This window comes from Moschus berezovskii, chromosome 17, assembly GCF_049115385.1.
Source record: "Moschus berezovskii isolate FMDL1 chromosome 17, NW_MosBer_1.0, whole genome shotgun sequence".
Taxonomy (NCBI): Eukaryota; Metazoa; Chordata; class Mammalia; order Artiodactyla; family Moschidae; genus Moschus; species Moschus berezovskii.
Window position 1 is genome coordinate 62,396,257 of NC_142476.1, and position 13,645 is coordinate 62,409,901.

Sequence of the window (13,645 nt, forward strand, 5' to 3'; positions counted from 1 at the left end):
GAATCAATGAAAGATGAAATTCTGAAACATGCATTGTAAAGAGTTTCTAATCCTATGACTGAAGCTAGGCCTAGATCCTTATAAGAAATAACGAAATTTCTATAATTTCCTCCTTTAATTCTTGTTTTTTTAAAACTTCCACATATTAAGTCCAACCTGACTTGAAATTCTCAGATTTCAGAAGATTGTCACATGTAACCTTCTCTATTTTAGGCAGCATGTTATATTATATATCATAGATTATATCAATAATATATTTGGGTAACTAGAGGGAAACAGTCATGACTATGTAGTCTTTTATCTCTTCGATTTTTTATTAAATAACACCTCTGAAACACATTAACTGAAACCTTAGAATCTATTAGCCAAACTCTGTGTCCATAAGATAAATTACTTCTTTTCATTTCTGCTTGACATGCTTACTCCCATAATTAGCCTTGAAGTTCTGGTAGCAATTTATAGATCTAGATATAAAATGGTATATGATTGCACACTTAAGAAAATGTACTTGCTTCCAGTGCTTGCTATGAGACCCAATTTCAGTGTTTATAGAAAACCATGGTATGTGTGGGTATGTTCAAGAGGTTTAAGAGTGTGTGTGTGTTCCTCTAATTGTACCATCAGGAAAGTGTAACCTGCCCTTTTCTATTGAAAATGTAAAAGTGGTCTGATTTCTACATAGCCACTTGGGGAAGAATATTATTACAATGGTGATTTAGTATCACTGTTAGCTTAGAAAACTTCTTGTCCTTCATATGCAAAGATAGTTTTGAGAGACATTTTAACTTGTTTTGCATATAGTGGTAATATAATTTGAGCTATTCCGTGTTCTTCCTCATGATTTTAACGTAATCTGGACTTTCAGAATATGTATAGCCAATATGTAAGGGTTTCTCTCTGTTAAATATTTTAGCACTTTTTACATGTATGGTACTCTGCTGTGCACAGTGGTAGATACGGAGATACATCAGACATAGAAGTAGACCTCAAATACTTATCTTATTTTTAGAAAAAATAAATACACTGTTATGTACTATGTGAAGTAGAAAATGGTGAATGCCATAAGAAATATTTAGGTTAAATATCATATAATTTCAGAAGGATTTATTCAATATTTATTAAGAATTTTTAAGTTTACAAGTTTTATGCTAAGCTTAATACAGTATTTCCTGCCCTTAAGGATCTAATCTGATGGAAAAGACATCTAAATAATTATAACACCCATGGAAGAAGTACAATAATAAAAGATGCAGACTGCATATCATGGGAGTAGAAAGGAGGTATTAAGGAGCTTGTATTTAATCAGTCCCATATGTAATAATTATTAAAAGTCTTTAACAGGGGAGAAAGGTGACCAGCTGCCTTTTGGACAAGTTAAATTTGAGGTGCCTGAGGGACATGCATGTGGAAATGTTCGACAGTTTTCTAGATGAGTCAGCAGCTTAAGGAAAAGGAGTGAACAGGAATTGGCAGTACAAATTTGGGAATGATCAACATAGTTGAAACTAGATTGAGATCTGCCAGGGAGGGATTGTATTCAGTTCAGTTCAGTTCAGTCGCTCAGTTGTGTCCAACTCTTTGTGACCCCATGAATCACAGCACGCCAGGCCTCCCTGTCCATCACCAACTCCCGGAGTTCACTCAAACTCATGTCCATCGAGTCAGTGATGCCATCCAGCCATCACATTCTCTGTCGTCCCCTTCTCCTTCCGCTCCCAATCCCTCCCAGCATCAGAGTCTTTTCCAGTGAGTCAACTCGTCGCGTGAGGTGGCCAAAGTATTGGCGTTTCAGCTTTAGCATCAGTCCTTCCAATGAACACCCAGGATTGATCTCTTTTAGAATGGACTGGTTGGATCTCCTTGCAGTCCAAGGGACTCTCAAGAGTCTTCTCCAACACCGCAGTTCAAAAGCATCAATTCTTCGGCGCTCAGCTTTCTTCACAGTCCAACTCTCACATGCATACATGACCACGGGAAAAACCATAGCCTTGACTAGATGGAACTTTGTTGGCAAAGTAATGTCTCTGCTTTTTAATATGCTATCTAGGTTGGTCATAACATTAGGTTGGTACAAAAGTAATTGTGGTTTTGGACTGTGAATTTTAATTCATTGTAACTAGATTCAAACCCATCTTTATTAATCAAAATAGCAACCATTACAATCAACACATTTTTACCAATGAGAAATAAGTTTTTATTCCTGTAGCGTAAAAATTCATTCGGGGTTGAATGAACTCTTGGGAAACATTTTCTGCTTCCTGCTGGTGGTGGAAACATTTTCCCTACAAAAAATTGTTGAGATGCTTGAAGAAGTGGTAAGTCGGTTGACAAGATGTCAGGTGAATATGGCAGATGAGGCAAAAGTTTGTAACCCAATTTGTTCAACTTTTAGAGTGTTAGTTGTGCAGTGTGCTGTCAGGCATTGTCATGGAGAAGAATTGGGCCCATTCTGTTGACCAGTTCTGGCTGCAGGCATTGCAGTTTTCAGTGCATCTCATTAATTTGCCGAGCCTACTTCTCAGTTGTAGTGGTTTCACCAGGATTCAGAAAGCTGTAGTGGATCAGATGGGCAACAGAACACCAAAAACTGACCATGACCTCTTTTTGGTGCAAGTTTGGCTTTGGGAAGTGCTTTGGAACTTCTTGGTCCAACCACTGAGCTGGTCATTGCTGGTTTCACATAAAATCCACTTTTCATCACACGTCACAATTCGATTGAGAAATGGTTCATTGTCGTTGCATAGAATAAAATGACAATTTCTCTATTTTTGGTCAGCTCATGAGTCACCCATTTGTAGAGCATTTTCACTCTTTCCCATTTGCTGCAAATGCCGAATGACCATAGAACAGTTGATGTTGAGTTCTTAGGCAACTTCTTGTGTAGTTATAAGAGGATCAGCTTTGATGACGGCTCTCAGTTGGTCACTGTCAACTTCAATGGCTGGTCACTATACTCCTCATCTTCAAGACTCTCGTCTCCTTTGCAAAACTTCTTGAACCACCCCTGCACTGTTTGTTCATTAGCAGTTCTTGGGCCAAATGCATTGCTAATGTTGTGAGTTGTCTCCACTACTTTACAACCCATTTTGAACTCGAATTAAAAAAAAAATCACTTGAGTGTACTTTTGTCTAATGTTATTTCTGTAGTCTAAAATAAATACAAAATAAACAGCATGTAATAAGTCATTAGCAAAAAAATAAAGCAAGAAATTTGCTTTAAAATGGTATATAGCATAACCACATTTATTTAAGAATATATTCCAATATCAAATGACAAACAGTGCAAAACTGCAATTACTTTTGCACCAACCTAGTAGCAGAAGAAAAGTAATGAGTCAGAACACAAACCCAGGATCTCTCACATTGAGAAGGGTGGAGGAACAGGACTCCACGTAAGAGGAGGAGCAGTGGTCACAGGGGATGACTCAGGAAAGTGTTACATCACAAAAACTAAGGGAGTACAGTTTAAGAGGGAATGGTTAGCAGCCTCAGGTATAGCCAAGATGTCTGGTACCATCAGACAAACAGGAGACCCTAATCTTCACAGTATTTCATTAAAGCAGTTAAAGCAGAAGCCAGATTATACTGTATGGAGAAGTGATTGAGAGGCTCAGAAGTAGAGGCAGTGATTGTATACCATTTTGCGAAGTCTGACTATGAGGGTTTGAATCCTATCTCTGCCACTTAACAGTTTTTTGACCTGTTGCAAGTTAATCTGTTTTCTTCATGTTTAAAATGGAGATTGTAATACCTTATATTAATTTTTCTATGAGGATTTTGAAAGTTAATATATGTAAAGTTCTTTGTTTTTTTTAATATAAGTAAAGTTTTAATATGTAAAGTTCTTTCAAACTGTATATATTTTACATGTGATAGATGTTAGCTATTATCATTATTAAGGAAGAGAGAGGAGAGATTAAATGTTTGCTCGAGAAGGAGCTGGTGGTTGAGTTATTAATATTTGATTGTTTGGTTTTGGGGAGTATGGAGGGAGACAGGTACTTCCTGTTTAGTAACTGAAGGAATATAACTTGGTTTGAACCTGAGACTTTATCTTTTACTATAGTGGAAGGCTGACTGGACTAAGAAGAACCTGTTTAGAAATCTGTAGACTTTCTAATCCTAGTTTGCTGTTAACTCTTGGATTACAGTGTTTGTCACCTACCATTCCAATTTCCTACAGAAGGAAATAGTAATTCCTGTTGACCAAACTGCCAGTTATTATACAAGTAAAACTGATAATCTTGAATGATGTTTCTTATCCTTGAGGTTTTCTCTTAAATCTTCTGTAACTCCTGTAGACTCAGTTTATAAATTCACTCCTCTAGGTACCCATAAAAATCTTGTACATGCCCCTCCAGATTCCCAAAAAACTTTGTACATGCTCTTATTACAACATTCGTCACACTGTTGGTGATGTGATGCTCCCCCACCAGTCTGTGAACTGCAGTGCTCTCTATTAAGTGCCTGGCATATTATAAACCCTCAATAAAGATCAGGTTGAATTGATTATAAAAAAATGAGTAGATATGATACATATTTGGAAGCTCTATTGCTTGAGCATCACAAATTTCAAAAACTTTAAAAATATTTCTATGTAATTGTCCACTTATTGTTACCTTTTCTGAATTACTGAATTCTTTAATGTCAGAAAGGCAAAAGTCCTTCTTTTGATTAAGCCTAATGCTAGCTGAAACTGCAATACTTTGGCCACCTCATGCGACGAGTTGACTCACTGGAAAAGACTCTGATGCTGGGAAAGGTTGGGGGCAGGAGAAGGGGATGACAGAGAATGAGATGGCTGGATGCCATCACCGACTCTATGTACTTGAGTTTGAGTAAACTCCGGGAGTTGGTGATGGACAGGGAGGCCTGGCGTGCTGTGATTCATGGGGTCGCAGAGAGTCGGACACGACTGAGTGACTGAACCGAACCGAACCGAATGTCTAGTCAGGATGGACAATATTGTTGAAGTCGCTTTTTGTGTTAATTCAACATCAGTAATTCTAAAGGCCTAATTTAGCACTTACCATTGAAAAGAGTAAGAATTTGGTAGTAAATGCCTGAAGCAAAACTAGTTAATTAAATGTTTTGTTTAAATGCTTACTAGCACTAAATCAGAGTTATTCAGATCCTTTTTGTACTCTTATTTCAAGTTGCCACCACCAACCTTTCCAGAAAAGAGATTGGCCATAACTTGATGGATCATTACTTGGTGGGTGACTGTGCAAGGTCCAGTGAAAACTTGATTACCACTCTTAGATGGAGCCTGAACAACTTTCTTTACTTTCCTGTCTTCCAGTTTTTTCTGAAAATGCCTGTACTCTGTACTTTCAACCTATCAGAACTATGTCTTTATATGTATGTTTATATACTTTGTCTGTTAATACAGTATTAGTCATTAAGAGTCATGTGTGTAAATATTTGTAACGTAGTATTCTCCTTTCTTTGTTGAAGCGCTCTCCATCCTGTACTCCAGCTAGCAAAGGCAGACGTGTAAGAGACTACTGCACTTGTGTGCCCATCCCGATGCCCTCTACCCTCTCTTTTATCCTTTTTGCCTGTGGTTGCAGTACATGCTAATGTTTTTGTGGTGTATTACATTTATTGCATGCTTTGTGCTGCTGCTCTTGCTATTGCTACTCTGCTTTTCTGTATTTTCTTTTTTTGTTGTTTTTTGGCTTTGGCCGCAAAGCTTTAGGAATGTTCATATAAATTTCTATAACCAAAATACTAAAATTGTAAGGTATCTTTTTTATTTTGATTGGGTGAAAAAGTGATCCTAAAGTATGCTCTTTAATTGGCCACATACAAAGTAAATGAGTTTCTAAATAATCCGATGTAAGCAGTTATGTAGAGATTCATAGAAATTTTAATTATGTAGAAAGAAAGCTTGATAATTCACATTATGCAAAATTCAAAAAAGATTTGGGATAAGGTATGGATCTGACTATAATTTTTGTGAATCAATCCTAGAAAAATCTTTGATAGATTTTTTAGCATAGTTCAAAGCTATATTCCCAAATACCTTGTATTTAGAGGTTTGAGGCAATGATATTTATAATCATTTATATTCTAAGATATTTCCAAGATTGAAAAAAGCATTTATAGCTTTCTTTATATATGTATTGATTACAAGCTATAACCATCTTCCTGTCCTAAACCCAATCCAGTGTTTCTCAATCTGAAATGGGCAAGCCACTATCTCTATGCAGTAAGGTTCTGATATGTCCCGAATGGGGAGTCTGTCTGTGAAAAGGTCTCAAATTTTTCTAAACCAGCCTCCACCCCAACACCAATATACGTACATTCAGACTCACTAGTTGAAAAGGTAGCTGACATGGTTTGCTCTGGTTTTCATAGGTAATGTAAATAACAACATTCAAAAGAAAAATCTATGATTGATACAAATTTCAAACTTTCTCCTGTCAGCTTCATGATTTTTGGTGTTGATCAGCACTTCAATCCATAATTTTGGGCTGGGAAAGTTCTAAAGGGAATTATCTGGTTTATGGAGGGCATGGGAAGCAGTGGGTCTCTCCACAGGCAGACCACTGCTTGTGGAGAGACCCACTGCTTCCTGTGCTCTTATCTTCCAGGTGTGATGGACACTTGATTGTAAAATAAAAAAAGATTAACCCTAGCATAGCGTGTGTTTTCAAGCTACTGTTTAATAATGAATAAGCAGTTCAGATCCAGTGGTATGGCAAGTAGAACTGCGACTTCAACTGATATCTCATTAATTAATGAAGTTGATGAAAAGATTGCTGATTAACTGACTTATTATTTTTATATTTGGGTATTTGGATTTATCCAATCTGAATATATGTTAATTGGAAGGAAAAACCAAAATGTTGTGTGCTGAGTTATATTTGGTTCAAATAATTAGTCTGTGGATTGACTATTAACTGTTTTTGAATAAGGTTATCCCTTCAGAGAGATTTTGTTTTTCTGGTTAAATTTATCATTACTTATGTTTCTTGCCTTGTAGATCTGTGACCACACAGAATATTTTTGTGAATCTTTAAATAAGGAAAAATTTTGAGGGAAATAGTTGTTATAAGGCCCCTGCTATTTAGTTTATATTTTAATCTATAGGATATAATTAAGTCACACTTTACCAGAGCCTATTGGCTTATAATTACATATGGTTTTTTTTTTTAATGCAGATTTGATAGGCTTGGTAATTTCCTTTCCAGGCTTCCTTTAATTTTTCCTTATTGAATATTTGACAGATAAGAAGTCAGGTAATGTCTATGAGGGAGATGATTAAAGAGTTATCAATTATTCAACAGTTAAATAGAAACGTAGAATAATGAGTAACCTTAATAGTCCCTGGAAACATCCATGAAAACAAGACACAAATAGTTACCATTTCTAACAGTTACCTTGAATCTAACTGTGGCATACAGTTTTTATGTTACATACTGTGTTTTTAGACAAGAAATACATAATATTTTCATAAATCTAAAAATTCTTTAAGTGACTGAAATGTTATATAAGTGAGGTATGTATTTTTCTTTCCCATTTGCTCTAAAGCCTCATTTATAATCTAGATATTTATGTACTTTTTATGTGGTTTAGTTTAATTAATCACAGTATAAAAAAGATTTATTATTAATGTCTGAATACAGATGATTATGGAAAGTTTTATCATGTTCTCATTAATAGTGAGAAACACTGAGTATCTTTTGGATTATTCCTTTAGAAATTAAAGCAGAGACTGTAAATAGCCAACATGTGACTGGACTTTATTCTGTTTTCTTAGAACATGTGTAAATTCTCCAGAGTAGATATTCAAATGAATAAGCTGAAAATAATTTAAGGAGAAATTTTCATAAAGAGAAACAAGTTATATCACTTGTAACTAGTAAGATTACATTTACAGGTCATAACCTTCAGTAATTTATTATTTGTTTTAGAATGATAAAATGATATAATATATTTACTGTTATCTAAATAACATGCAATACTGGTTTTCAAATCATAAAGTGAAAGTGAAGTTGCTCAGTCGTGTCTGACTTTTTGTGACCCCATGGACTATAGCCCATCAGGCTACTCCATCCATGAAATTTTCCAGGCAAGAATACTAGAGTGGGTTGCCATTTCCTAGTCCAGGGGATCTTCCTGACGCAGGGATCGAACCCATGTCTCTCACATTGCAGGCAGACGCTTTTACCGTCTGAGTCACCAGGGAAGCCCTTTAAATCATAAGCACAATTAAAAGAAATAACTATTTCACTGAAAACTTGAGGTTATAACACATTTCTGAATAGTAAAAATTGGGTTACTTTCCTCTTTGTTTCTAAAATACTTCCAGCTACAGGATGAAGAAAATTGATGAAAATTTGGGTTTTTTTCCTGTTAACTTTGAGTTTTATATTTACCAATACAAAACAATGTATTAGATGCAAGCTATTTTAAAATCTCTTATCAAATTCATATAAAGACTTGGTCTCTTTTTCTTTTAAAACTAGGTTTCTTCTGTGAATGTTTTGCTACTTGTTCAAATCTATAATTATTTTTGGAGTAGAAAAGACCCATTAATACATATTCAAGAAAGTCATTTTTCATCTTTTTATTATTTTATAAGGAGGCCATATTGCATAATTTGAGAAAATCTGGACTAGTGGGTCATCTAAAAATCAGATCTGAGCCAAAGCGGAAAAAATTTTCTATTTCACCATACTGTTCTAAAAACACATTTTGTGTTTCACATTTCATTAGAGAAGTCCTAATAAATTTATGAAGCATTATGGACTTTTTACATGACATTGTTATGCACTGTGAATAATATGCTGATATTAGGTTTTTCTGCTTTTTTTTTTCAAGCAATAGAACATTAAGTAAAAGTGACATTAAAGTATAGTAAATATTTCTAATACTTATTCATCAGAATAACTCCTTAAAGTATGTTTGCTTAGAAAAAAGAATCATTTAATCAAAAAATAGGAAAATAATTACTTTTACATAAAGAGGTTTCTCAGTCGATCACAGCTTATCAAATATTGAGTGAATTGCTTATTACTGTTAGTGTGTTAGTTGCTCAGTCATGTCCGACTCTTTGTGACCCCATGGACTGTAGCCCGCCAGGCTTCTCGGTCCATGAAATTCTCCAGGCAAGAATACTGGAGTGGGTTACCATGCCCTTCTCCAGGGGATCTTCCCGACCCAGGGAATGAACCAAGGTTGCTTATACTATTCAGTTAAGATCCGTTTCCAAGATCTTTCTTTGGATTATATCACAATATACTGTCCAATTAATATAAGCTATTTATTGTTCCTTATTATTTTCCCCCTTTTATCATTTTCTATAATCATAAACTCAATTATCAATTTAAGATATCTCTGCCTTAATATTTGGTATATCATATGTTATAATATTTGGTATATCATATGCTATCATTTATTAGCTTTTCCTGCATTATTAAGTCATTGCTTACATTTAATGCTAATAATTATTTTTATAACAAAGAATTTTTAACTTCCTTAGTTTTAATATAATATTAATTATATTCGTTTCAAAGGTAAAAGTAGCTAATATGCTATTAATCAATTGCTTTGCTGTCATACCTAAATCATTGCCAATTAATTATTAAAATTAGTTTTAGGCTGTCTGTAAATCCTGGCATATAATCATTGAGTATTCTGAAAGTTTAGTAAAATTAATTGCTTTTAGTAGCTAGAATAAGCCATTAATTATAAAGTCATTGGTAGCATGTAATTATAGATAAAATTAATAACATCTTAAAAGCATAGTTGTTTTGGGGTTAACATTTTGCTGAAGGGAATATGTAAGCAGTATTGTATTTTTCTTGTTAATGGTAACCTCTTTTGAGATGTTGTTTACACTGGTAGTAATCCGGAAAGAAAATATTAAAACCTATTAATCTAATTAGCTGTTAGCTTTTATTAGTCTTTTAAAAGACCTGGGAAGTTTTTTTTTAAGTTTGATATTCAGCACTTTTTTGCCATGAGTTTATTCATCTTTACCAAACTTTTGTGTCCTTGTTTTTATGAGAAACACACTTGGAAAATAAAGTGGTAATTTTTAAGCTTCACTTATATATGCATGTTTTTTGTTAAATCACAGTATCATCGTAAATGGCATAGTTCACCTCTTTAATTTGGTCAGTTAATGCCATTTTAAAATATTATTTCAGTATTTCTTACTTTGAATTTTGTTAAACAAAATTAACTTGATTTTTGATTAATCTCTGGAATTTATTTTTACTTTAAGAGCATATGCTCCAAAAAGTTAGTGTGGAAATTTTCATTATTCTATTTTACTGTATTTAGGATGAGTTATTTTTGAAATTTTGATGTTTTCCACTCCTGAATAACCAGTTTTGATCTCTTTCAACTAGGAAAATAATTTTAAAATCTGTTCTCATTTCTGTTGTTTTTTCATTTTATTGATGAGCAAAAATTTGTTAGGAGAAAAAGATTTATAAATGACAATAATTCTTCGGAAGGGCCAAGAGGTATGTGCTTAAAGCCTCAATCATTCATTAACAGTCACTGATTTATGTAACTATGGATTAAGCTGTGATCATGTTTTTTTTTCTTTGCCAATATTAAACTGTCATAATGTCACATTTTCATAGGGTCATGAAGTATGCTAGTAAATATTTTAGCTACCAACTTGATTTTTAGATTTGACAGTTGTCATGATGTGAACCTCTCATTAGAACACATATGGCTTGAAGTGGTATATCCCAATTTTAACACAAGAAAGTTTATAAAACAGTGAGTCCAACTTCTGTCAGCTTGTGTCCCTATGGCACAAAGTGCAGGCCTGCTTTAAAGTTTCAGTCAGTACTATTAGAAGCAGCAACCTCTTACCTTTCTCATTTTTGAAGATTTTTAAAGTAATTGGACCCAGAAGAAAAAAGCCAGTATATTAGCTATATTAAATTTTCTTCTCCCAGAAAATTTTTATGGTCTTAACTCACTGTCTTATTTTAAAATCTATTTCAACATAAATAGAACCAAATCGTTTCTGAATTCTCTTTATCACCGTTTATAAACAGCATTATCCTTCACACAGAAACTTCTGATTTTATGTCTTTTAAGCTGTGAGCTAAAGGCTTCTGTGTGACAGATCAGAAGCTTACATTTTCTTAATCCAGTTTTTTCAAGTAGCAAATCCTCTATTTGGACACTGCTTTGAAACTTTGTGAGATCATTAACTCTTGATTATTTGAATCAGTTTTAAAATTCTTATTAGTTTAAAATGTATCAGTATTGCTTTGCTTATCAATTCCATTTTAATTGAACCCACTCACCCATAAACTTTTTATCAGCTTGCAGTTCATATAATCTTAGGAAAACCAGAAGGAGATCTTTAGAAAATAACAGACCTTTTTTTGCCTTATTCCCAACCTAGGGTCATATTTCAGATTAACAGGTAAATGGATAACTTTCTCCATGGCTGTCCCTCAGTGAAATTGTGAGCTAGGCAAAATTTGTCTGGAGTTCCATTCTCTTCCTTACTCTCCTGTTCCTGGTCAGAGTTCCTTGTCAGCCTCTGTGATCCTAAATTGTTTTGAATATGTCTGCTGTGGAGGTTCCTTGGTACAACGAAGAGTACTGAGTTTGGAGTCAAGAGATGAAATTTGGGCCTGGCTTCCCCACCTTTAAGGCATACTAGTTTTATGAAATTATCTACATCTCACACACTGAGCTAACATACAGCTGGGATGTGTCAGTTCAGTAGTTCAGTTTTTAAAATATGAAGTACTCTCCTAGCTGTTAGTATATGGCTGCTACTCCAAGTCCCTGGATGCCCTTCCTGGGATCCTTCCTCTCCCCACTTCTCCCTAATCTGACAGCTAAAGGTTTAAGGCCCAGCTAGTGGCCATCTTAGTTGGCCTCACCAAAGTCTTCCCTTGTAATTTGCCAGAATACCTGCCCATGCCCACTACCAAGGGAGGCCACATGTGGGTACCAGCAGAGGGCCACTCCAGGACTTGCCAGCCAGCTAGCCAGTCCCTGAAATAGGAACCATAATAATAACAAAGAAATTTTTTAAAAAAACCTATTTAGTACATATTTAAAATCCTTAAACTGATTGCTCTTATTATTGATCCGTAATAAATGATGATTTACAGCAAATACTAATCTAAGCATTGTTCTTGCTGTACAACATATTTGAAACCAGTTTCCTAATCCTCCCAAGTCATCTTCATTGCCTTTCATTTAAAAAACCCAATCCTGGTAATTATGAAAATTACAAAACTGAATATATCATCAGTCAGTGTGTTCCATAGGACCATTTATGCTAAGTTTTAACCCAAAGCATCTTCAGCTACTAAAAATACTTGGTTAAAAGGGGGCAACTGAATATAAGTGTGAATATTTCTACTGCTGCAAAATAAAAAGAGGATTTAATTTAGTGACAAAGCTGACAAGTTAGTTTCTTTTTCTTTCAACTAATGCCTTATAGCAAACCAAGTTACATTCTTACCAAGAACAAAATTATTCCTAATCTGCAGAACATATTTCTGTTAAGTACTCTGCATTTATTTCACTTGTATGATTTATTTTGTGAAATGCAAATAAAGAACATACAGTATTTCAAAGTAACAGATGAGTGGTGAAGACTGGAGCCTTTTGTTAACTGTTGTCATCTTAACCTTTCTTTAAAGCTAGTGGTTTTGCGTCTGTATAATGACACATCCCTATTGTGAATATTCAGACTGAAGTTTGTTATTCTCCTTTCTTGAGAATGTTGCCATGATCATGCCTTGAAGAAATTTACTAAGAGCTGCACATTGTTTAAAAGTGATGTCTTGGGTTTTTGTTTTTCCTGACTTATTTTCCTAGACTGATCCCGTTGAGAACACATATGTACGGAATCCGAACGTCAAGTTTTACATCCAGTCAAGGTCCACCTCTCCTTCCACATCTAGTGAAGCTGAGCCAGTTAAGGTGCCTCATTGGAGCAGCCTTGCTCCTCAACTTTTCACTTGTGTCAGGAAAGAGGGACTTACAAAAACAAGTGAAATCTGACTCTCCTCTTAACAAATGTTTTGTGTAATAAATCACAGCATATTGGAGATCATTACATTTGACTGATAATATAGATAGGATTGTAAAACTGAAGTAAAAAATGGTCCCCCCAATTTCAACCTGAAATAGATAAGAATTTTATTTAATTCTTAAAGTAGTCTATATTTTAAAGTAGAGAGCTATATTGAACAGAGGACAGTTATGTGAATGTTAGAATTATCAGGTAAAAACTATGGATACATGGCAATGTCAGGTGCCATTCTCATATTTTAATTCTAATAAATCTAATGAAGATACAGCATAACTGTTCCTTCATAAGCAGAACTTAAAACTGCCACTGCTAGCAACTCAGTAATTTATTCTAAGTGTTAATCAGCAATAGGTATGCAACTAAATCCTGCCTTTTAATAATGCAAAAATAGTGTTGTATTTGCACCTTAAGTAAGTAAATGATTTTAAACAGCCTGTTAGTCAATTTTCTCAACAGAGATCTTTTTCTCAACAAGTCAGAAGGATATATTATTCTTCAGTTAATGCCATCTTGACTCAGATGCAGTTCTGATTATTTACTCAAGCATGACAGTTCTGACATAGCTCCTTTGCCTTCCACTTGGTCTTCAGAGCTGTGTCT

At 34.5% G+C, this 13,645-nt stretch overlaps 1 protein-coding gene across 16 annotated transcripts in view; it reads left to right on the forward strand.

Moving 5' to 3' along the window:
- Positions 1-13,645, forward strand: part of CDC42BPA (CDC42 binding protein kinase alpha) — a 297,091-nt gene that overhangs the window by 243,482 nt on the left and 39,964 nt on the right. For 7 of the 16 annotated variants that reach the window (XM_088845512.1, XM_055419750.2, XM_055419756.2 and 4 more), the window contains 2 exons: positions 5,458-5,496; positions 12,829-12,933. The exons of 4 other annotated variants lie outside the window; for them this stretch is intronic. In XM_088845512.1, coding sequence (XP_088701638.1) covers positions 5,458-5,496; positions 12,829-12,933 — 144 coding nt within the window. The remainder of the gene's footprint in view (positions 1-5,457; positions 5,497-12,828; positions 12,934-13,645) is intronic. 5 more of the 16 variants (XM_088845513.1, XM_055419753.2, XM_055419759.2 and 2 more) reach the window with 2 other exon arrangements.